The 25,222-nt window shown below is 38.6% G+C and overlaps 2 protein-coding genes across 3 annotated transcripts in view; one reads left to right on the top strand and one right to left on the bottom strand.

The window, feature by feature from the left end:
* FBXO28 (F-box protein 28) overlaps positions 1–18,151 on the bottom strand; it is a 31,007-nt gene extending 12,856 nt beyond the window's left edge. For both annotated transcript variants that reach the window (XM_089918347.1, XM_022579298.3), the window contains exons 1-3: positions 17,839–18,151; positions 7,311–7,420; positions 3,517–3,655 (exon numbers count right to left, since the gene is read on the bottom strand). In XM_089918347.1, the coding sequence (XP_089774473.1) occupies positions 3,517–3,655; positions 7,311–7,420; positions 17,839–18,105 (516 nt within the window). In that variant the 5' untranslated portion in view covers positions 18,106–18,151. The remainder of the gene's footprint in view (positions 1–3,516; positions 3,656–7,310; positions 7,421–17,838) is intronic.
* TP53BP2 (tumor protein p53 binding protein 2) overlaps positions 1–25,222 on the top strand; it is a 196,895-nt gene that overhangs the window by 51,552 nt on the left and 120,121 nt on the right. The window lies entirely within an intron of this gene.

The following is a 25,222-nucleotide window of genomic DNA, read 5'->3' as shown; positions in this document are numbered from 1 at the left end:
GTTCTGAGAAAAGATGAATGCAACATCAATGTAGTGGTCAGAGTCTGCAACTATGGCCCTAATTGACCTGTGCCTATTTTTGTAAATAGGGTTTTTACTGGAACACAAGCACACACCCATTCATTTACCACATGTTGTAGAATCACGGCTGTTTCTCAGAGTTGAGTATTCATGACACAGACCATGTGGTTCACAAAGCCAAAAATATTTATTATCTGGCCTTTTACAGAAAAAGTTTGCTGATCCCTGCCATAGCCATAGTGGCAAACTCCCAACTAATCTTTAGATAGATTTTCTTTTAATGCCCTTGCTATTAGTATGCTTTCCTTGTCAAGAGACTCCATTTTAAACCCCTCCAGTGAATAAGCCTTAGGTTTTCACTGAGTAGAAGGGTAATGATCTAGCTTGTTTAGAGCTGGAGAAGGGACCTATAGGTTTAAATCATTCTTAAATATAGATTCTCAACCAACCTTCCTGTTTTAGCCCCATTTTCAGAAATGCTTGGAGCTTTCGACCTAGAATTTTCTAGAGGTTCAGTTGTGCATACTGGGTTGCCTCCCAGCTTCCCCCACTCCCAGTTTAGGAATTAACTTTCTCAGTTCTGCTAAGTCAGTTACCATTTATTCATCTACTCTCCAGCTTCCAAAATTCTGTTGCTGTCTACTTTCTGACCTCATTTTCACGGGTCTTTATCTTTTTTCCTTTTAAAAATTAGATCATTTACTCCACTCCACTGACTAGAGTTCTGGGAGAAATTAAGAGGTAAACATATATTTAATCTTCTATCTTCATCCTGCCATTTAATTTTATGAACAAACTCAACTGTTCTTTCAGAGAATAATTAAAAGAAAAAAATTTTCCCAACTGTTAAAGGTCCAAAATTCTGTTACATATCAGGCAGTCTAATTTAAACTAATGTGCATATTACCCAGATTCACTTAAGTAACTTGTGAAAAGTAATTTATGAGATGAAATCCCTACTGGAGACCTGAATTTTAACAAAATGGATATATTCTATACAAAACCACGAAAAGAGTTCTCTTACAAAGTATAAGAGCACCTGAACTTTTAAGTATAACCCGGGAGCAAGATCCTGGGAAAACCAAGAACAAACTACCACAAAAATCACACACCAAATCAAGATTATATGCTAAACTGAAAGAAAATTATTTTATAGAATGTCTTCACTTAAGGATGAGAAAATTAATGCCACATCCTTATGTTCTGAAGACAGAATGTGAAAGTTTAAGGATGAGAAATTCAAAAAGGAACAATCATAAAACAACCCAAATACTGCAAACTGTGTAAGTCAGCAGTTTAGATTTAGTCTAAGCTAAAAAGTACCAGCTACATAAAAATAAAAAGTAATAATCTGAGTATACAGTGTTGTTTTAGGCAAGGTATAAGCTATATAGATGGCACTTGTAAGAAAGAGAAGAAGCCAGGGTGATAATAAAAACAAAAATTATTTGTTTTCGGGGGGTTGTTTTTCCAGTCAAGTTCAGATTTGTAGGAGAAAAATAAATCAGGATAAGATCTTTGGAAGAAATGGGTACTATGAAGGAAAAATGGAAGACTTTTCCACTGCAGGCAAGGTAAAGGTCTCAGTTAAGGAGCTGTCCAGAGCAAATGCCCAGGGTGATACACATCAGCTTGAAAGCTGAAGACATTCTCCATTGCTACCACCACCTCAGTTGGTACTAGAATTAAAAGCAAAGACAAGTGGTTTCCAAAAAACCAGCAGGACTCAACTAGATTCAACTTCATTTGTATAGATAGTAAATATCATTCTAATCACATGATCCTGATAAATTAGAACAAAAGATGGGCAACTTCTGCAAAGGTCAGGTACTAAAGTATCTTTGGCTTTGCAGGCCATATGGACTTCGCTGCAAACTACTCAACTCTCGTTAACAACTGACTGAATTGTCTCTAAGGTTATGAAGCTTGGAGATGTGTCTTAACTATTCATAACCTTATGATATGCAATAAAAACTACAAGGCTACAGGAGACAACCTATTCTAGTTCAGTGAACATCCCAGGAACACCTAAGAGTTAAGGCCTATGAATCAGACCTGGATAAAATCTGGCATAAGAATCAGAATCTAAAGTTTCTAACCGGTCCCTTTTATTTATTTATTTTTTTTGTTATTTTTTGTTTGTTTGTTTTTGGTTTTGTGGTACGCGGGCCTCTCCCGTTGCGGAGCACAGGCTCCAGACGCGCAGGCTCAGTGGCCATGGCTCACGGGCCCAGCCGCTCCGCGGCACGTGGGATCTTCCCGGACCGGGGCACGAACCCATGTCCCCTGCATCGGCAGGTGGACTCTCAACCACTGCGCCACCAGGGAAGGCCCCGGTCACTCTTTTATAGTACCGTGCAGAAGCATTGGTAGCTAATATGAGGGAAGTGCGCTATACGAAAGTATACTTTAAATAAGAAACAGGAGGGACTCCCTGGTGGCGCAGTGGTTGAGAGTCCACCTGCCGATGCAGGGGACATGGGTTCGTGCCCCGGTCCGGGAAGATCCCACGTGCCGCGGAGCGGCTGGGCCCGTGAGCCATGGCCACTGAGCCTGCGCGTCTGGAGCCTGTGCTCCGCAACGGGAGAGGCCCGCGTACCACAAAACCAAAAACAAACAAACAAAAGAAACAGGACTCCTCTGGCTCCCAACGTACGTCACAGAAAGTTGAAAATGGAGAAAGTACATTAAAAATATTGCCAATGTTAATTATCTATGGAAATAACAAAAAGAGAACATTCAAACTTTACTAGTTATTAATTAGTTCCAACCATGTTAAGGCAACCTTTTGCCAGTATCAACTAAGTAGCAAAATGATCTTTAATTCTACCTCCATCTCTTGGACATAAAAAGATATAGACATTATTTCATTCTGAATTTACACTCAATTCAAGAAGCAAGATACTAGTGAAGGTATGAGTAGCATGTTGAACGCTGGGATCTTTATTAACTTAGTAACAATAAATATATCACAATATACTTATTTCTGTGTTAAACAGCACTATTACTTAGCTCTGAGTATACTGTTACACAGTAATTATCTATTCTTGTCAAATCTGGAAGTTTGTAAGTTGTCTTCATGAAACATTTCTCAAACAAAACCAAACCAGCTTGTCTTTCCTACTCCACCTCCCCCAAATTATAACAATCTTGAAGGCAGGGACAATACCTATCCTATTCATTGCTGTATCTCTGGCATCTTAACAAAAAGTAAAAGTGCAAAATTTTTTCTTGAGTATGAACCCTTAAAAAGCTTTTCTAAAGAATAGTAGCACTTCTACAGTGTATTTCAAAATCATAATTTTAAATATAAAGATCACATAAATGATACATATGTATATGTTATTGCACAGAAGCTAAACAAAGCCATTCATAGAAATGCATTCAAAGAAGTAGAAATAATTCTATTATTTAAAAAATCACTCTGTAACTTTATAATAATTTAAAGTTTACATAGTGCAATCCAGCTGTTCTAGGTAAGGGATTCTATTTTACCTTTCCTGGGATGAAGCAACAGAGATTGGAGTCCACATACTTCATGAAAGTCATATTTAAGAGAGACAGCCTTGTTTCAACAGCAGCGAGGATGTCTGCATGACGAGCTAATGAATGGTTTCTCCTTTCTGACTCTCTCCTACCAAAAAAAAAAAAAAAAAAAAAAAAGGCAACCATTAAAAGAAGTACTGTGGACTACAATGTTAACCAAACAAAATGCCTTAATGTAAGTCTAACATTTACACCTTAATTTAGAAATCTACAATTGGGTCATAATTTGTTTAACTGTCATGATAAATGAATCACTATGTTTAGAAATCCTTGCCAAGGATTAATCCAATACTCACTGATAAAATATTTGAAAAAAATTAGTTTTTTTTGTTTTGTTCTTTGGCTTTGTCAAGCCTAATGGCTATTAGAGAAATTAATGAAAGAATTACACATGGACATAAAGACAAGAAACCATATATTTTTGCCCACAAAATCAGCTCATTTAAACTTTTAAAAAGTTTTATTGAGACATAATTCACATACAATAAAATTCACTTTTAAAGGGTACAATTTAGTAGTTTTTACTATATTCACAGTTGTGTTCCCATCACCACCATCCAATTTCAGAACATTTTCATTATCACAAAAAGAAAGCCAAGGGGAAGCTGGGATGAAGGGAGAGAGTACCATCGACATATATACACTACCAAATGTAAAATGGATGGCTAATGGGAAGCTGCTGCATAGCACAGGGAGATCAGCTCGGTGCTTTGTGACAACCTAGAGGGGTGGGATAGGGAGGGAGGGTGGGATAGGGAGGGAGGGTGGGAGGGAGACACAAGAGGGAGGGGATATGGGGATATATGTATACATACAGCTGATTCACTTTGTTGTACAGCAGAAACTAACGAGACATTGTAAAGCAATTATACTCCAATAAAGATATTTTTTTTTAAAAAAAGAAATAAAGCCTGTAACCATTATCAATCACTCCCATTACCCAGCCCCTGGCAAGAACTAATTTACTTTCGGTTTCTATGGATTTGCCTATTGTGGACACTTCAGGTAACTGGAATCATAATCATAATATTATGTGGTGTTCTGTGTCTATCTTCTTTCAGCTGGCATAGTTTTCAAGGTTCATCCATGTTGTAGCACGTCTCAGTAGTTCTTCATTCCTTTTTATTGCTGAATAATATTCTATTATATGGACATACCATTATTTTGATTATCCATTCATCTGTTGATGGACCTCTGGGTTGTTTCCACTTTTTGGCTATGATGAATAATGCTGCTATGAATATGTGTGTACAAGTTTTTGTGTAGACATATTTTCACTTCTCCTGAGTATATACTTAGAAGTGAAACTGCTGGGTCATTTGGTGACTCTATGTTTAACTTCTTGAGAAACTGTTTTGTAAAGTGGCTGCACCATTTTATAATCTCACCAGTAACATGTGAAAATTCCAATTTGTCCACCTCCTTCCCAACATTTGTCTTTTTAAATTTTAGCCATCCATCCTAGTGGGTGTAAACCAGTATCACATACTATTTTGATTTGCAATGCCCTGATGACTAATGATGCTGAGTATCTTTGATGGGCTTTTTGGCCTTTAGTGTATCCTCTTTGGAGAAATTTCTATCGAATCCTTTGCCCACTTTCAAATTGGGGTTATTTATCTTTTAATTGTTGACTTATAAGAGTTTCTAATACAATCTGGATATAAGTCCTCTAACAGATATATGAGCTGCAAATGTCTTCTCCCATTCTGCAGGCTGTCTTTTCATTTTCTGGATGGTGTCCTTCGAGGCACAGAAATTTTAAACTTTGATGAATTCTCGTTTGTCTACTTTTTTCTTTTGTTACTTGTGCTTTTGGTGTCGTATCTAAAAAACCACTGCCTAATGCAAGTTCATGAAGGTTTATGACTATGTTTTCCTCTCAAGGTTTTATAATACAGCACTGACATTTACACTTAAGCCTGTAATTCATTTTCAGTTAATTTTTGTATATGGTTTGAGAAAGGTTTCCAACTTCATTCTTTTGTCCCAGTGTTATTTGTTGAAAACACTAATCCTTCATCATTGAATTTTCTTGGCATTCTTGTTGAAAATCAATTGACTAAAAATTTAAGGGTTCATTTTCTGGACTCTCAATTCTATTCCATTGATCTGTATGTCTATCCTTTCTTTTAAAATTAATTAATTTATCTTTTGGCTGCGTTGGGTCTTTGTTGCTGCATGTGGGCTTTCTCTAGTTGTGGCGAGCAGGGGCTACTCTTCATTGAGATACGCGGGCTTCTCACTGTGGTGGCTTCTCTTGTTGTGGAGCATGGGCTCTAGGCGCGTGGGCTTCAGTAGTTGTGGCACACGGGTTTAGCTGCTCCGCAGCACGTGGGATCTTCCCAGTCCATGGATCGAAACTGTGACCCCTGCATTGGCAGGCAGATTCCTTTAAAAAAATTTTTTTATTTATTTGTTTTATTTTTGGCTGCGTTGGGTCTTCATTGCTGTGCACAGGCCCTCTCCAGTTGCAGTGAGTGAGGGCTACTCCTTGCTGCGGTGTGCGGGCTTCCCACTGCGGTGGCTTCCCCTGCTGCGAAGCACGGGCTCCAGGCTCATGGGCTTCAGCAGCTGTGGCTCGCAGGCTCCACAGTGCAGGCCCAGTAGCCGCATCACACAGGCTCAGTTGCTCCGCGGCACTTGAATCCTCCCAGACCAGGGTGCAGCAGGCAGATTCTTAACCACTGTGCCACCAGGGAAGTCCCTATATGTCTATCCTTACGCCAGCACCATACTCTTGATTATTTTAACTTTGTAGTAAGTTCTGAAACTGGGAAATGGTAGTCTTCCAATTTTGCTCTGTTTCAAGATTGTTTTGATTTCTGCGCCTTTTGCAATTCTATGGGAATTACAGGATCAGCCTGTCAATTTCTGCAAAAAGACTGCTAGGATTTTGACAGGGGTTGCACTGAATATATATATATCAATTTGAGGAGTATTACCATCTTAATATGAAATCTTCCAATCCAGGAACACAGAATGCCTTTCCGTTTATTTAAGTCTTCTTTAATTTCTTTTAACAGTGTTTTGTGGTTTTTAATATACAAGTTTTATACTTTTTTGGTTATATTCATTACTAAGTTTTTTTAATTCTTTTTGATGCTATTGTAAATGGAATTGTCTTAACTTCATTTTTGGATTGTTTATTGCTAGTGCATAGGATTATACATACATACATTTATTTATTTATTTATTTGGCTGTGCTGGGTCTTAGTTGTGGGACACGGGATCTTTCTTTAGTTGCAGCATGTGGGATCTAGTTCCCTGACCAGGGATTGAACCTGGGCCCTCTGCATTGGGAGCATGGAGACTTAACTGCTGGACCACCAGGGAAGTCCCAATACAACTGATTTTTGTGTACTAATCTTGTATCCAGGATCCCTGCTGAGCTCATTTCTAGCTCTAATAATTAATGTATTTTATATACAACATCATGTGTATACAAGATCATATCATCTGTGAATAGAGAATTTTACTTTTTCCTTTTCAATCTGGATGCTTTTTATTTCATTTTCTTGCCTAAATGCCCTAGTTTGAGCCAAAATGTTGAACAGATATGGTGAGAGTTGAACAAACCATAGTAAAATGATTTATTGTGATCTGTGTACCCTTTGCTACAAAAATTTGGAAACCATTTAACCCAAGTAAACCCTTAGTGAGATTAAAAACAAACAAACAAAAATCAAGAAACAAACAAAATCCCCAATTGTAAATTATTGCCAATGCTAACCATAACATACCTTGGGAGTTGTGCTTTAACTTGTTTCTGACATAGATTATGGTACCTCTCCACTTTTAGAAATCCCTGATTCAACATTCTCTGGCAGACCAAGTCCATTCTTTTACAAACCTATAGGAAGAGAGAATGAGAAAGAAGAATTTTAAAAAGTAAAAACCAAATTGGTAACAATTAAATTAGGCTCATAACTGATGGTTCAAAATTCTCTGTGCCAGTATTATTCCCCAGTTTGCTATATGAATCTTTGACTCAGTATATGTGGGTGAATCCCTCATTGTAAATTACAATATTGCATTTAAAAATTAGTATTATGTGTAGGCAAGGAATACTTTACTCCTTAAAATATATATATATATATATTTAATTTTTTTGGCTCTGAGACATGGCTTGCAGGATCTTGGTTCCCTCACCCGTGCTCCCTGCAGTGGAAGTGCTGAGTCTTACTTTAGGTATTTGTTGAATGTTCTGGATGTATCCCTGCTTTTATGGTCAGAGACTATAATCCTGATGATCATTAAAGCAACATATTTGAAGGTTTTTAACAGTTTGAAATAAGAAAGTTCTCCTTTGGCCAAAAACATATTCAAACTTGAGTCTAACTGCTCACAAAGTTTTTATGATCTATAACCAGAATGAGAGTTTTTAATTATTTCTTCTAGTGATTTGGGTTAAGTATGACAGATTATGATGGCCAAAGCCTATACTAGATACTGTCATATCCTCCAAAATATTTCAACATGTACAGCAGAAACTTAACTACTTTGAATCCTTTAAAAACATGGTGTCTTTATACAATAAAAGTACAGGATCTGGGGCTTCCCTGGTGGTGCAGTCGTTGAGAGTCCGCCTGCCAATGCAGGGTACACGGGTTCATGCCCCAGTCCGGGAAGATCCCACATGCTGCGGAGCGGCTAGGCCTGTGAGCCATGGCCGTTGAGCCTGCGCGTCCGGAGCCTGTGCTCCGCAATGGGACAGGCCACAAGAGTGAGAGGCCCACATACCGCAAAAAAAAAAAAAAAAAAAAAAAAAGTACAGGATCTGAAGTCACAACACCTAAATTTGACTCCAACCAATATACATCCTTGAGCAAGTCAGCTTCTATTTGAAAGCCTGAATCAGACATCTGTAAAATATGGATAGTATCTACTATATAGGGATGTCATTAGGATTAAATAACACACACTAAATCACTTGGTAAATTATAAAGTGCTATATAAAAATTATGTTAAATAAATTTTGTTTAACTTACCACTAATTTGAAAACTTTGCTTCATATACTTAGTTCTTATATTTCTGAGATATCCCAGTATCTTTTTTATCTTAATGAAACCTACTACACAAAATACATTTGTTCTTTGTTTCCTGAGTATTTTGCAGTGACTCAAAGTGATCAACCTGGTCGTTAATTCTCACTGTATAGGTGTTGCTGAAAGTGCAACACTGAGATATTATTGAGATAAATCTACATCAAGGCTAAGTCAATTAGGCAAGGGCTGTCTTATGCTTCTCTCTCTCATAGCACCTAAAAACAAATGCTTGACAAATACTTGAAATGAAATACTGATGAAACTTTTGATACAAGTTTGCTTTCTCCTGAGATTATAGGGACAAAAATTCTGGTAAACTGGGTTGAGCTAATGAAGGTTTTGATACTCTAATATTAAATACTAGCTATTCCCTAAATCCCAGTATGCCAAATGAAACGTATGAAGGTAAACAGTTCTTTTCATTTCAAAGTAAATGAAAACACAATAAGGTTTAAGTACTGATATCAAGAGTAATTCTAAAAAATTATATTTTAAAATATGGTGGAATCTATTTCTAACTAGTAAGTTATAAACATTTGTTCAGTGTCTACTGAAAAAAAAAATAAACCCAATATGTATTAACATAAGTAACTGTTTCTAAAGCAAAATATTTAATGAGTTACATTTTTACAAATCTCTGATCTGTAGTTTAACAGAAACAAGTGAATTTTCATATCTGCTTCTTCTGCATTAAAGAATGAGAGTGAAAATTGCAAATAATATATTAGTAAAGTAATGAAAATATTTTATATTGTATAGACTCCCTGAAAGGGTCTTGGAAACCCCTCTCGTAAACCTGGACCACAAATGAGAACCAGTGCCCTAATCCTGCGTAAACACGTTGCCATGAACACTGGTACTGAACTTTATATGAGGAAAAAAGAAATTTTATCATGTTACTGGAGGAAGGAAAAGAGAGTATGTCTTTTTGTGTGTGATGAGGGGGAATAAAGCAGGCTAAATTCTCATCTTTCGTAGTAGGAAGTCAACAGATATTATCAAATAGAAGACAAACAACCCAAAGACTTGAAAGTGGTGCCTCTGACGAATAAAAATTGGGGGTTGCATTGTTGTTAACGTTGTTAAAACTACTTGATGTGAGACACCCTCTAACACAACTTTGTAGAAAAATACTTTTTCTATTTGTGGACTCTATAACCTCTTTGATAATTTCTGAGTTAAATACTAGAACTAAACCCACTGTGGTGATGATTTCCTAATTTTTTAAAAGTCAAATCATTATTCTGTACACCTTAAACTTATACAGTGCTATATATCAATTACATCTCAAAACTGAAAAAAAAAAGTTTATTTACAAAGTGAAAAATTAAGGTCAATTACTGCTGTACTAATTTCCAAGGTAGTTTCTAAATTATTTTATTATACTAGAATTTTGCTGCACTGAATCTAGCTAAATACTAGAATTTATGTATCTCTTAATAATCTAGAAATGCAGTGGAATGAGTACTGACTAGTATGAGTATACAACTGACCAGGGGATGAGAATATGAATAAATAACCAGGTAAGGTCAACCAAGGGACTTCACATGATACAAGATTTGAACTAGGCTTTAAAGGAAGAGAGGACAAGCAAGGACTGCCAAGTTAATACTGACAGAACAAAGGCACAAAGCCTGGAAGGAATAAACCATTAGCAAGCAAACTACTTCTGAAGACAGATCAGATATGTAGGCAAAGCTGAGAGGAATAAAATCTCTCATGTTTTGAGCAGGAAAATCAGACAGTAATGAGAAGTAAGTTTAAAAGGAAAAAGATCACCCATTTTGGGAGAGATCTAGTATTGGTACAGCTGACTGGTCATTTTCTGTAAGCAACTGTAATGTTAAGACTAAAGATGTGGTTCTGGAAATTTCACATGAAGATAGCTGAAACCACTGCAGATGAATCCCAAATGAAGTAAAAGACAAGAAAATAAAGGCTTATAAATGGAGCCTCAACTGACCATTATAACTAAAAGCTGGTAAAAAAAAGATCAGAAAATATACACCTAAAACGAATACTGTAAATCAACTATACTTCAACTAAAAAAAAAAAAAAATTAGAAAATAGGAGGTCACAAAGACAGACAAACTAGAAGAGCACCACAAAAGCCAAAAAGATTTGAAGCATTAGTCAATATTGTAGGAAAATAACAGTATTTAATGCGGTATTCTTCCATTCATAAATGTTCGATAAGCACTGACTGACCGATAGCATAAAAACAAAGACACGATAGAGCGTATATCTATCTTTTGTTTAGGATTCAGAAGGAAGCAAAGTGACCTCCGAAAAACAGCAATACACTAATTTTCCCCAAGGTGAGCAGTTTAATGTTAACTGCTGACAATATATGTTAACTTGCAAAACAAAATTATCTTATTTAAAGTGTAGCTCTAAATTTGGGGATATTTTAATTATTTCCCAAGGCTAAAGGGAAGAAATTTCATTTCTCCAGTTATTAAAACAAAACAAAAATCCTAGCAATTTGGCAATTTATCCAAGACAGAAAAATAAAATTCTAGAATCTGATATACAAAGATGATGACTATGTCAAAAACAATCAGTGTATTTAGAGATTAGGAAAATATATACTATAAAAACAAAAGGGAACTAATGGAACAAATCAGTCTACAATGAAGACGTTTAGCTTGGCCCCTCTGTTATTTGCTGCTCTAGTATGAAGAACAGATTTGTTTTTTTCTTTGTTAATTACTTCAAGATTTAAAATGCCATGTTTATTCTTTTTTTTTTTTTAAATGTTGGGGGTAGGAGTTTATTAATTAATTTATCTATTTTTGCTGTGTTGGGTCTTCGCTTCTGTGCGAGGGCTCTCTCTAGCTGTGACAAGCGGGGGCCACTCTTCATCGCGGTGCACAGGCCTCTCACTATCGCGGCCTCTCCTGCTGCGGAGCACAGGCTCCAGACACGCAGGCTCAGCAGCCGTGGCTCACGGGCCCAGCCGCTCCGCGGCACGTGGAATCCTCCCAGACCAGGGCTCAAACCCCTGTCCCCTGCATTGGCAGGCAGATTCCCAACCACTGCGCCACCAGGGAAGCCCCCATGTTTATTCTTTTTATCATTTTCTAACTTAAGTGCTCAGTAATAAAAATTTTTCTTCACTTGTGTTTATTTAGAAATCTTTTTTTGTTGTGCCACTATGGCCCTTCTTAATGCAAGACACATACGCCATAAACCCATGAAATGCACACTTTTCCTGTCAAACCTAATCTCTAATATAAAATCTTAGTTGATTCTAAGATGTACATTTTTCATCTTTTAACATTTGACAGTGGAATGGTCTTCCAATATATGATATATTACAATATAATTGCCAGCATTTCTTTCTCAGATATCTTAGATGCCTTGCAATATAGTATGCTGGGCTTCTTCAATTTTGTTTAAGACGCTGTAAAGACTTTAAGATATGTTATCAATTTAATAAAAGCTCTTCTGGAAGAAAAAAAAAGTACTGCCACAATAATATATATGCAATTTGATCAAGATGCATTCTCATTTCAAAAATGTTAAAATGGGGACTTCCCAGGCAGTCCAGTGGTTAAGACACTGCACGTCCACTGTGGGGAGGCTTGGGTTCTATCCCTGGTTAGGGAACTAAGATCCTGCATGCCATGCAGCACGACCAAAAAAATAGAGGAAATATAAAAAGTTAAAATATGAAACTATACTTTGGAATCAAGGAAATACTGTAATGGAATCACATTTTTATGTACTCATTTCATGCTCTACAGTTTTCAAATGAACAGTTCATTTGATAACAGCAAGCTATTATCAAAGATTAGGCTGCTTATTAGACCCTTGAACTGAAAGGGATGTAGACACCAGAACCCGTCCTTTCTTTTAACAGTGAGAAAACTGAGGCCTTAAGAATTTATATGACTTGTCCAAGGTCATCCAGCTACTCAGGGGCAAAAAATGAAATTAAGAATAAGGGTCTTCTAGCAAATAGATACTTATTGTTTATATATATACATATATATGTATCAGTCTAATATGGACTTTAATCTAATATGGATTACTCTCAGTTTCCTCATTTTTTTTGTATTGGCTGCACAAGATTTGAAGGATTGGAGAAGTGCCTAGGACAGCACCTCAATAAAAACCAAGCTATGTGGGGGGGAAAAAAAAAGAATCTAGGTCTTCTGATTTGCATCTTTTTAAATTTAGTGATCAGTAGTTATACAGATCGAAATGATTATCCTAATTATTCTCAACTGATTAGAGTCTCAAATAATACTCCACTGCTATAGAAAATGTTGGCACTAGTCTAGAAAGTAGGACTTCCTTTTTTTAATGACGTTAGTGGGGGGTTCCTACTACACTACTAAAGTTTAGAGATGGAGCTAGACAAAGATCTTCCTATAATCCTCTCAATCAGACAAATCTGCTGTGTAGAACATTAGACAAGCCATCTGGGCTGGATTCTTCAAAAAGTCATGAAAGAATGAAAACAGTGAAAAAGTGGGAGGAATTTTCTAGATTAAAGAGTCTAATGTTTTATTAAAGAACCGTAACTACCTCCCCAACCCCTCCAAGCTAAAAAAAAATATTTTGAGGACAACTGAAAAATCTGAATATAAAATGTAATATTAAATCCCTTGGAAGTGATGATATTGTGATTATATAGAAGAAGTATTCAGGGGTAAATGTCATTATATTTGCACCTTACTTTCTAATGGTGAATAAGCATACAAGTGAGAGAGATAAAGCAAATGTGGCAAATAGTTAATGACAGGTGATAAAATCATTTAAAAGATGAACAATGAATGAGCCAGGCCTATTTGTTTTTTTCAGTGAACTCCTCTTAATTTCCCTTACCTATTAAAAATATTGATACAACCTGCCCCCTCTTTCGTAAGAATACTTTAATCTTTTATAAAAAAATTCTATCTACCTGGCATGGATTGTTTAAGATACAATACTATATATAGAGAGAGACAGAGTTAATTCTCAATTGTCTGCTGGTAAAAAAAATTACAAAATTAAAAATTCTCTGGGTGTCCTCCCTAAATATTCACTTGGAAAGAAAATATAAATTTATTTTAATATTAGCCTGAGCAAAACAATTAGGATAATTACATGCCTTTTTTCTGCTGGGAATGTTCTTCTACCTCTGACTGGATGAAAATTCATGATCTTGAGGAAGCCTCTCCTGATTAACCTCAACATTCTTGTATTTACTACTATGCATTTGTTGTCCTAGTGCTTTGTAAGTGTGCTCAAGGAAGGTGTTTACATTCTGTCTCAATGATGATACTGTGGACAGGGTTACTGATTGAACACCTTTGCTTTGAGACTGTGCAGGAGTGAACTGTCCCCAAAATATTATAATTTGTTACCTATACTTAAGTACCTGTTAATAAAATCAATAACCTGATGATGACATGGTAGGGGAAAAAAACCCCCCAGCAATGCAGAGTGTATTTTCTATAATACAGCGATACAGAGCAGTGGTCCTCAAAGTATGTGACCCTTGGGATTCCCAAGATCCTTTCAAGAGTTTGCGAAGCTAAACTATTTTCATAATACTAAGATGTTATTTGCCATTTTCATGCTTATTCTCTCACAAGATACAGCAGAATTTTCTAGAGGTAACATGACATGTGATGACAGCTAAGGGAATTATGCATTGTGTATTCTTGTGTTTTCTAGACTTTTCAAAGGTAAGCTCTTAGGGTCCTCAATAACTTTTAAGAGTGTAAAGGGGTCCCGAGACAAAAAAATTTGAGAACTACTGGTATAGAGCAAGAGATAGGAGGAAGACAGCTTGCCTACTTAAAAAAACAAGTAATGGTTTCCCATTTTCCTTCATATTTTCTACCAATCAACCCTCTCTACAACAGAAGTTTTCAAACACATTTGAAGAAAAGATGTGAAAGGAACTAGAAATGGGTAATAGACTTAACTAGATACAGTGCTTTAGAGAAATATCTTGGGACAAAAGCATATATTTATGTACCTTGTTACCAACTGGAAAATTTCATTCCAGATAATAAGCAGGACTTCTGAATTTAACTTTTAGTCAAATTTGTCCCGAACCACTAATAGGATTCCATTAACTTTATAGGAGCTCCACTAGAATCACAGAGGAGAAGGTATGATAGGATCTCTCTAAAACAACTTCTTTTGGTTGTGCCACGCAGCTTCCAGGATCTCAGTTCCCCGACCAGGGATTGAACCCCAACCCCCTGTGAAAGCGGGAGTCCTAACCACTGGGCCACCAGGGAATTCCCTAAGACAACTTTTAAAGCCTCCCATACTCATTTTTTCAGTGAGCGAGAACACTGTACTCATGAGTCAAAGTTATACGTTTAAAGTTAGCTTTGATCTGCTCTGTAACTAGCTGTAGGACCTCACTTCTTAACCTGTGCCACTTGTTTCAAAAACTCATACCTGCCAAGGAGGCCTAGGTGACAATCTAATGCTGCATCAGCGCAAACTTGTGTGATTTATTGGCAGAACAACTCAAAGTACACGTTTTGTCATTTCAAAAGTTGTGTTCATCCAATTAATTTTAAATATATTGGAGAAGTTAAATATTTAAAGAGTTATTTTTATGTAACCAGGATTTCCAAGTTCCATGTACATTTTTGGAGCAAATAGTCAATGGCAGAAAAAACAAAACAAAATCCAATTTAATAAGGCATTTGGACAGTCCCTTGGAAATAACTAAATTGGAGAGTCAAACTTCAATAATTCATGGCAACAGGAAGCAAATTATCAACTAAACTGCAATTGAAAAATGTTATTTTAGCCATTTTAACTTAGAGCAAATCTTTTCAAGAAAATAGAGTGGTTAAGCACATGGATCAAGCACCTGTCCTCTAATTTAGTTGCTAACAATAGTTATGACTGAGGTCCTAATAAGGCAAGTAAATTGGGAAGGAAGAAAAAAAGAAACACCTGAAAAATAAATAAACTAGCTCAGCAACCATTGAATAGTTGACATTTAACTTTACGGAAACCAATTCTGTTCTTAATTAATATCACTCTCTTCCAATTATAACTCTCTTCCAATTATATCCAACCTAACTCCACTCAAGAAACTATGTAATTTGTATGCCAGATAGCAGCACACACACTGCTACTGATTTTCTGGCAAACAGCATTTAGGTATAAATGGTCACTTAAATGAGAAAAGGCCTGTAAAGGACCTAACAAGCACTATCTCTAGGCAGCCAATTTCATTAAATGATCGTAATTAAATGAATGCTGACATCTAGTGGCAAGAAAGAATCTTTCATGTTACTTGAATTGTACCTTATGACATCAAACCAATGAATCTACAACCAAAGACACTTCCAAATCCCCACAAAAGATTATCCATTTAATCTAAGAATTATCCATTAACCTTAAGAAAGGAATAAGAAATAGTTCCCCATTACTAAAGCAGAGGAAAAAAACCCATCTTTTAAGATGTAAAACTGTCAGCAGAATCTATTTGGGGGGTAGGAGTGGAGGGGTGGTAAGGGACTCCTTAGTGGAGGGGTGGTAATGGATCCTTATGGAAAAAATCTTTGAAACTACAAATTTGTATCTTTAAAACACTAGAATAGAAAACTGCTTAAAAATGAAGAATGCAGCTGAATACTTCACTTGAAAGAGATGTCATTTACTAATAAATTGTGGGGTGTGTTTTTAACTTTGTCCCCTAGGACAGGCTGGTTTTCCCCCCTTTAAAAACGTTTTTAATTTTTTAAAAAATAAAATGACCAACAAATGAACAAACCCCCCCAGTTTTCCTCAACACTTATAAAACAGAACTGTGAACATCCCAAGCTTTACAAAGGCATTGTCTGGCTGAAAGGCTCAATTCAATCAAATGCTATGCCCAATTTCCAGACACCAGGAATGTATACCATGAATTCTGATCAAACATCATCCTTTATAAAAATCTGAAGGAATATTTAAGATTCTACAAGAAATTCTGGATGACATGTCCTGGAAATTAAGGGACAATCATTTTGAAATATCACTTTTCAAATGAAGAATTTTCCATCCTGCAGACTGGCATGGTTAATGTGCTGTGTTGACAAGAAAAAAAACCAACAACTGTCCACCAGTTTGAATGAATATTTACAACCTTCCTTTAAAAAATAAGTATACTTTCAGAAATACAATTATAATCAATTTTAGATTGGAGGTGTACACCTAAAATATGGCATATTGATTATTAAGAAAATGCTATACACAGCACATTCAGCAATATGTCTTTGTCCTCTTAAAAACAACCCGACCACAGATTTAGCTTCCACACAGAATCGGTCTGCAATCATTTCAAAATGTCCACCTCCTTCAATTTCCTTACCACTTAAATTCACTGAAAGGAAGCAAAATACCTGACTGAACTAAGATATTCATCAAACCTTCAGTGAAACTTCTGGAATGAAGAAAATCCCAATGGCAATTTATTTTCATAAATCATGGACTAAACTACTGTGATTTTAAGGTATAAAACCTCTCCTAAAGCTGGTGGGTGGGCGTAAATCACTAGTTAGAAAACGAACTGCAGGAAAGAAAAAAAACCTTCTCAAGGGGCAAGTTGCTTCACTATGGGTGGGAAGTATCAGGGGTGAGGCAAAGCCGGAATAGTCACTTCTCAGGGCTCTACTTTACTGGTCAACTAGGGCGCTGGGCTTGAGGCTACGTTCCAATTCCTCCAAACCTCTACCGGCTTTTGGGAGGACCGACCGATCCGACTTTATTTTCTGCAACAAAAAAACTTAGCGGGGGTGGGGCGGGGTAACAATACGTTATTCTCGCAGACAAACCAAACCTGGCTGGGATCATCTCGCCTACTTCGGAGTGCTGGCCCCCTAACTCCGGACGGGGGCTGGAGGGTGATATACAAAAGGCAGGTGGCGAGATCCCTCCGGGGTCCACATTCAGGTCGGGAGGAGGTGGGAAGCCCAGCTCCCGCTGCCTCCCCGGCCGCGGCCCCGCTTCCGGGTGGGGAGCACGGAGCCCCCCAAGGCCAAGTTCCCGCACGCAGTCGCCCCCAGCCCCAAAGCAAGGGCAAAATCCGTACAAGACCCGCGGACCGGCCCCGACAGAGACTTTGGGGCGGGAGGGGCGCACTCGGTGCTCTGGCGCCGGCTGCGGCTCCCAAGGGGCTCCCTCCCCGGGGAACGCTCTTTCCCTCTCGGGCCCTCCCCAAACCTCGGCCCGGCGGAGAGGGCGGCGGGGGTCCCGTGGGGGCCTCACCAGGCGGAGCTGGCTAATTTCGTCGTAGGACATAAAGCTGAGGATGTTTTCGATGGCTACGATGGGCAGCGCCACGAGCGTGTTGTTTTGAGGCAGCTGGTCCGGAGCCAGCGCCGGGGCCGGGGGAGCCTGGGACCCCGGCTGCGGGGCCTGGGGCGGGGGAGGTGGGGGCAGTCGCTGGGTAGAGCCGATGGCCGAAGGGGAGCCGCCGTCGCCGTGGCCACCGCCTCCTTCCTCAGCCATCCGCTCCTCCGACGCCGCCGCCATCTTGGGGGTTTGATTCCTTCCTCCCACAGCAAGGGGAAGAGGGACACTTCCTCTGCGTCACTTCCGCCTCTTGAGCCGCCGGGGAGGGGCACCTGGAGAAGGGGGAGGAGCCCGTGGATGACAGACGAGAGAGACACATTGCTGCTTGTTCAAGTGGGAAGCAGAGAAGAAAGGTAGTCTTTGTAAGCCCTTTCTTCTAAGATTGGAAACGACTTGAGGGCAAGGGAACCCTGTCTAAAATGATCTTCATCGTGCAATTTTCTTAAAGTGCTTTCCTGATAAAGGGAGATAAAAATTATGTTAACTAGTAAGTGTCGATGGAATGATGTAGAGTATCATCATTTTTCAAGAACCATAGTAATAATTGATTTAGGTAAAAAGGAATGAGGGATTGATTAAAACTACCATATGAATGAGCTCTGAATACATGTTCAATTCAAGAAGCCAGACACAAAGGACCATGTATTGTATGAATCCGTTGATATGAAATGTCTGAAATAGCCAAATCGACCAAGACAGAAAGTAGATTAGTGGTTCCCAGGGGCTGGAAAGAGCAAAGGAAAGGGGAGTGACTGCTAAGGGGTGAAAGGTTTCTTTCTGGGGTGACGAAATGTTCTGGAATTAGATAATGGTGATTGGTGCACAACTTTGTGAATATACTAAAAACCAATGAACTGTACACTTTCAAATAGTGAATTTTATAATACGTGAATTGTATCTCAATAAAAAATTGATTTAGGCAAGAATCATCAAAAGATGCTAAAACTAGAAAGTAAAGGTGTGATGTGGAATATAATATTTACATAGTCTCAAAATAATCCCCATAAATCACCTATCAATTACAAAATAAAAAGGTTTACAATAGTGAAATTTGGTGGACACCACCACACCAAATGATCAAAATTGACATCATGAGTTATGGGGGGAAATGGATATTATACAGCTCCTGATGTGTTATCTTAAAAAGGACGTAACATAATGTGGTATTCCTACCAAAAAATACATAACCTGTATTTGAGGTAGACAAATCTAGGTAACTATCCCATCATCTTAAAAAAGGTTAATGTCATGAAAGACAAAAGCTATGAAATTTTACCAGATTAAAAGAGACGAAAGCAACAAGATAACTAAACATAGGTGATCCTGGATTGGATCATGGAGTAGGAATAAGTGCAATAAGAACATTACTGTGACAATTGGCAAAATTTGAATAGAGAATATACGTTAGATAATAATATTGTAATCGTATTAATTTTCCTGATTTGGATAATTTTATTGCAGTCACATAAGAGAATGTCCTTCTTCTTAGGAAATACACGTTGAAGTGTTTAGGGGTAAAGGAGCATGATATCTCAATTTGCTCTCAAATGGTTCAATATATAGATAGATAGAGAATGAGATTAATAAAGCAAATATGATAAATGTTAACAATTGCTGAATCCAGATGAAGAGCATATGAGAGTTTGTACTCTCTTTTTTTTTTTTCCTGCCAGTTTTCTGGAGCTATAGTTGACATACAGCACTGTATAAGTTTAATGTGTACAGCATAATGACTTGACTTACATACATCATGAAATGATTATCACAATAAGATTAGTGGACATCCATCATCTCATATAGATACAAAATTAAAGAAGTAGAAAATTTTTTTTTCTTGTGGTGAGAACTCTTAGGATTTACTCTCTTAACAGCTTTCATATATCACCCCAACAGTGTTAATTATATTTCTCACGTTGTACATTACGTATCCTTGTACTATCCTGTGACAAGGATTAAAGGTGCACAAATCACTAAATTTTGAAGCTTTCTGTCTTTTGTTCTGGGTCTTTGATCTTTAAGTTTGCAATGTGTCCTTTCTTTTCCTGCTTTGGTTTGGAATCTCATTGTTGCATGGTAGAAACTGCAGAAGAAGCTAGGCATGACTAAGGGCTAGAGGAAAGGGAGTGGCAACTAAAGCAAGAAGATGAACTGGAGGTGGTGGTAGTGGTTAGCTTGTTAGAATTGGCGTCCTTTCCCCATTCATGGGTATGTAAACTATTGGTCATTTTACCCATCATTGTTGCAGATCATAAAATTCTTTGACGTTACTTCTTTAGTTCTTCTACCCTAGGATTGCTTAGCATTCAATTATGCCTAAGTATGTGCATATTTATAATCTGTTAACTTTATCTCCACTAATAGATTGTAATTTCATTTTTCTACCTAGGGTATTGCTATATCTTCATAGAACCTGTTACAATTTGATCTGAAATGAGTTCATTTCCTACCTTGCTTTATTAGAGTTATATACTTTCTTGGTAGGTTGGATTGAAATTGAATTTCTGTAAATGGAATTGTGCTTTATCTTTATAAAGAAAACCCTTAGGGTCTTCCCTGGTGGTGCAGTGGTTAAGAATCCGCCTGCCAATGCAGAGGACATGGGTTTGAGCCCTGGTCCGGGAAGATCGCACATGCCGCGGAGCAACTAAGCCCGTGTACCACAACTACTGAGCCTGCGCTCTAGAGCCCGCGAGCCACAACTACTGAGCCCACGAGCCACAACTACTGAGCCCACGTGCCACACGAAGAGTAGCCCCCACTCACTGCAACTAGAGAAAGCCCGCGCACAGCAACAAAGACCCAACACAGCCAAAAATAAATTAATTTAAAAAAAAAGAAAATCCTTTAAGAAGTGAATCATCACTCCCTTCGTCCATTGGATAAATTGACTAGTTATATGCAGTTTTGTTTTGTTTGAAATGGACCTGTGAAAAGTCTTCCTACTCCCTTATCGCTCCACATGTGGTCAACTAGTTAACATCTAGGCCAGGCTGACCCCTGATCTAAACAACAGAATAAAACTTTGGAAACAATTTAAACCACTTCCTGCCAGTAAGCCCATTTAACTTGTCTTCTGTTTATGTATATTGGATCTGTGCCCCTACATATTGTTTTTGTTTTTTTGGTTTTTTTTGTGGTACGCGGGCCTCTCACTGTTGTGGCCTCTCCCGTTGCAGAGCACAGGCTCTGGACACGCAGGCTCAATGGCCATGGCTCACGGGCCCAGCCGCTCTGCGGCATGTGGGATCTTCCCAGACCGGGGCACGAACCTGCGTCCCCTGCTCGGCAGGCGGACTCTCGACCACTGTGCCACCAGGGAAGCCCTCTACCATTTTTTCTAATGATTATTTCACAGCTTCTCCTCTCTTCTCAAACCTTCAATACTCCTCCGTCTCTCCACCTGCATTCAGTTATTGATCTGGCTTCTTAATTACTTCAAAGACAAAATACAAGCAATCAAAAGAGAACTTCCACAAGCTCTCATCCCACATGTACCCACTGACCTGTACCTACCCATGTACTCTGCCTTCTCTTTTGTTACTTTGGATGAATTTTCTAGTTCCCAGAGAAGGCTAACCTTTCTGCTTCCCTAGTAGATCCCACCTTCCCTCCTCTACTCAAGGAATCACTCCTGCAATTTTCCTTTCTCTCCATTAAAATTTCTCTCTTTACCTAATATTTCTCCTCAGCATACACACATGCCATTAGTTTTCCCATCTTAAAAAAAAAAAACAAAACAGCTCTTGACCTCACATATCCTTGCAGCTACTACTCCATCTCTCTCCTTCCCTTCACTGCAAAACTTCTTGAGTTGGCCATGTTTCCTGCCTCTAATTTCTCTTCTCATATTCTCTCTTGATTCCACTCCAATCAGGCTTTTACGCTGGCCACATCTTCAAAATTGCTCTTATTAAGATCTCCAGGAGCTACACGTTGCTAAATCCAACGGCCAATATTTAGTTCTCATCTTACTTGACTTGTCAAAGGCATTTGAGAAGGTTGTTCTACCCTCTTTAAAATACTTGCTGTGCCTGCTGTATTTCAGGTCATACATCATCCTGGTTTTCCTTCTACCCGACTAGTCTCTTCTTTCATTCTCTCTTCATTTCCCCGATCTCCTAATATTGGGGGTGTCTCAGGGCTCAGTCACTGGCCTTCTTCTCTTTATTATCTATATTCACTCTCTAGGTGGTCTCATTTATTGCCTTCTAAAACAAACATATCTCCAGCCCCATCCACTCTTGTGACCTTGAGATTTAAATATCCAACTGCCTAAGGAATATTTCCATTTGGATGTCTAATAGTCATCTCAAATTTAGTATATCTCCAAATGACTGTATCCCCAACCGAGCTCCATCAAACCTGCTCTTTCCACAGTGTTCCTCATCTCAATGAATGGTCACTTGATCCTTCCTCTTGCTCAGACCCAAAACCTTGAAGTCATTTTAAAACAAGCAGTTGTATTAAGATATAATGTAAATATCCTACACCACCCATTTAAAGTGTACAATTCAATGACTTTTAGTGTATTCACAGACTTGGGTGACCATTACCACAATCAATTTGAGAACATTTGTATTGCTCCAAAAAGAAACCCTGCACCCCTGAGTTGAAGTCATTCTTAACCCTTCTCTTTCACAGCCCACATCCAATCCATCAGCGAGTCCTGCAGGCTCTACCTTCAGCATATGTTCTGAATATTCCACCTCTCACCACTTCTACTGCTTGTTCCAGCCTCCGTCACCTCTTGCCTGGGTTATTGTAACGCCTTCTTAACTGGTGTTCCTGCATCTTCCCTCATCTATTCTCAACCCAGCAGCCAGAGTGACCCTACTATAACATAAGTCAGATCCCATCTCTCTTCTTCATAGTTTCCATTACTCAGTAAAAGCTAAAGTCCTTACAAAGGCCAACAAGACCTGACAAACTCGGGCCTCCATGACAGCTCTGACCTCATTGTTTACGGCTCTCCTCATCACTCTTATGCTTCAGACACACGGCCTCTTACTCTCCTCACGCCCGACATCCTCCTGCCTCAAGGTCATTCCCTCTCCCTGGAAAGTCCTTTACCTAGATGTTTCCATGGCTCACTTCTTCTGTTATTTGCGGGGGGGGGGTGGTTTAAACAAAAAAAAAACTCCTTTATTTCTCACAGTTCTGAAGGCTGAGAAATCCAAGATCAAGGTTCTGGCAGATTTGGTGTCTAGTTAGGGAACACTTCCTGGTTTATGGATGCTTATCTTTTTGTTGTGTCCTCACATGGTGGAGAGCAGAGAGTTGGCTACCTTGTTCCTCTTTTAAGGAAACTGGTCTCACCATGGGACTCCACCTTCTTGACTCCATGGTTCACTTCTTCACCTAAGTGGATTTACCATAAAGCAAAGGAAGCTTAAATGTCAGTCTCCTTCACTTGCTATAGGCCCTTTATCGCACATTCAGACAACATTTTAATGAAGGATGGTGAGAGATGATGAGTTGATAGCAGGGAAGCAGGATATTTGAATCTCGATACTCCAGTTAAGTGTTGGGACAGCTAGGCATGATCTGTCCCTATCTCCTGTTGCTATGGGTCAGCGTGTCTCAGAATTGTGGTCAGAAACTTTCATCAGAAGAATCTGGAGTGGTTGTTAAAAATGAAGTTTCCTAGGACTTATCTAAGATCTACCAAATCAGAAACTCTGAGAATCTTCACTGTAAATAAACTGCACACCTATTCCTTAGGCGTGCTACAGGGTTGGCTTTTCTGTATTTATGTGTCCTCCCACCCCCACTCCCATGGTATAATCGATGAGGAAGCTGCTGTTTTTAGGTTGCATAATTGTGTACTCAGGTTCATAGTACTGTTAGAACTCAGATTTTCTCATCAGTTAACTATTTAAGAACTCTTCTTTTCTCTGGCTTTCAGGCACTGGCCTCTACTTCTGTGATTTTCATAAAGCATTGTGGGGAATAGGTCATCCCACTTTTTTTGATAAATACTTTCGATTTTTTTCCCCCTTAAATTTGGATTTGTAATTCTTTTCAAAGCAAACTTGTCTCATTTATCTTTGTACGCCTCGAGTAGCTGGCATGGTGCATTGGCAGAGTAGATGCTCACAAATACCCAATGAATTAGATTATGATCATGATGCAGAGTGGAGGGGGGTGTTTACAGTTCTTAGTCATTGGAATGTAATGCGGGGGTCAGCTCTTCAACGTCTGCAGGGGTTGGGCGGTGGTAGAGGAGTTGTCACCAGTGTGAGCCACAGCAGTATGAAGTCTGAAGGCTATTATTCCCCGAGGCAGATCCTGCTCTACAAAGCTTCGAGATCAAAAGTGGTTCTGATCCAAGACTAACTAGAGACTCCTACCTACAGAGGCTTCAAAAGAAACGATGGTCCATGACTCGTTAATAACTGCTTCATACTTTCCTAGGCTTCATCGAAATGTGACACCATGGTTTGGAGTCTCAAGGCCTAAACAGCAAGCTAGAATGATTCTGAAGCTTAAAATAGGGAAAAGCCTGAAAACTTTGGATGGAAACACCACACACAGCATTTCTACTGTCTTGATTGTCCCCTGGTCATTGTCCCATACCTACTGGTGGGGGCACATGTTAGGACATAGGTATGAGGAGCAGGTAAAGTAGAGCATCAGAGCCACATTGGGAAGTGAGGGCAGAGTTAAGGAGCAAAGCCAATGTATTACATGTCAGAAAAGAAGATGCCAAGAGCTGAGAGGGTGGATGGTAGAATTGGGAACATGGAATGGGAGTTAAAGTCAAGAATTTATCAAAGAAAATGAGATGGCAAGAGCTGCAGACTAGGGGTGCCTGGTATATTTCTGAATCTGATGGGGTCTGAACTAACAATTGTGGTTCAGATCCCAGCTGCTCGATTCAAATACATCTCAGAAAGCAGAAGGCCAGTGAGAAGGGCTTAAAAAAAATTTTTTTTAAACTATAGTTGATTTACCATGTTGTGTTAGTTTCTGTTGTACAGCAAAGTGATTCAGTGATACATATGTACACATTCTTTTTTACACTCTTTTCCATGATGATTCATAATAGGATACTGAATATATTTCCCTGTGCCATACAGTAGGACCTTGTTGTTTATCCATTCTATATATAATAGTTTGCATGTGTTAACCTCAAACTCCCAATCCATTCTCTCCAACCTCCCCTCCCTCTTGGCAACCACAAGTCTGTTCTCTATGTCTGTGAGTCTGTTTCTGCTTTGTAGATAGGTTCATTTGTGTCATATTTTAAATTCCACATATAAATGATATCATATGGTATTTGTCTTTCTCTTTCTGA

Source organism: Delphinapterus leucas, chromosome 1, assembly GCF_059928025.1.
Source record: "Delphinapterus leucas isolate spDelLeu-1000000601 "Yukka" chromosome 1, BTC_Dleu_Yukka2, whole genome shotgun sequence".
In the NCBI taxonomy this organism is placed as follows: Eukaryota; Metazoa; Chordata; class Mammalia; order Artiodactyla; family Monodontidae; genus Delphinapterus; species Delphinapterus leucas.
This window is presented reverse-complemented; position numbering and strand designations above follow the sequence as displayed.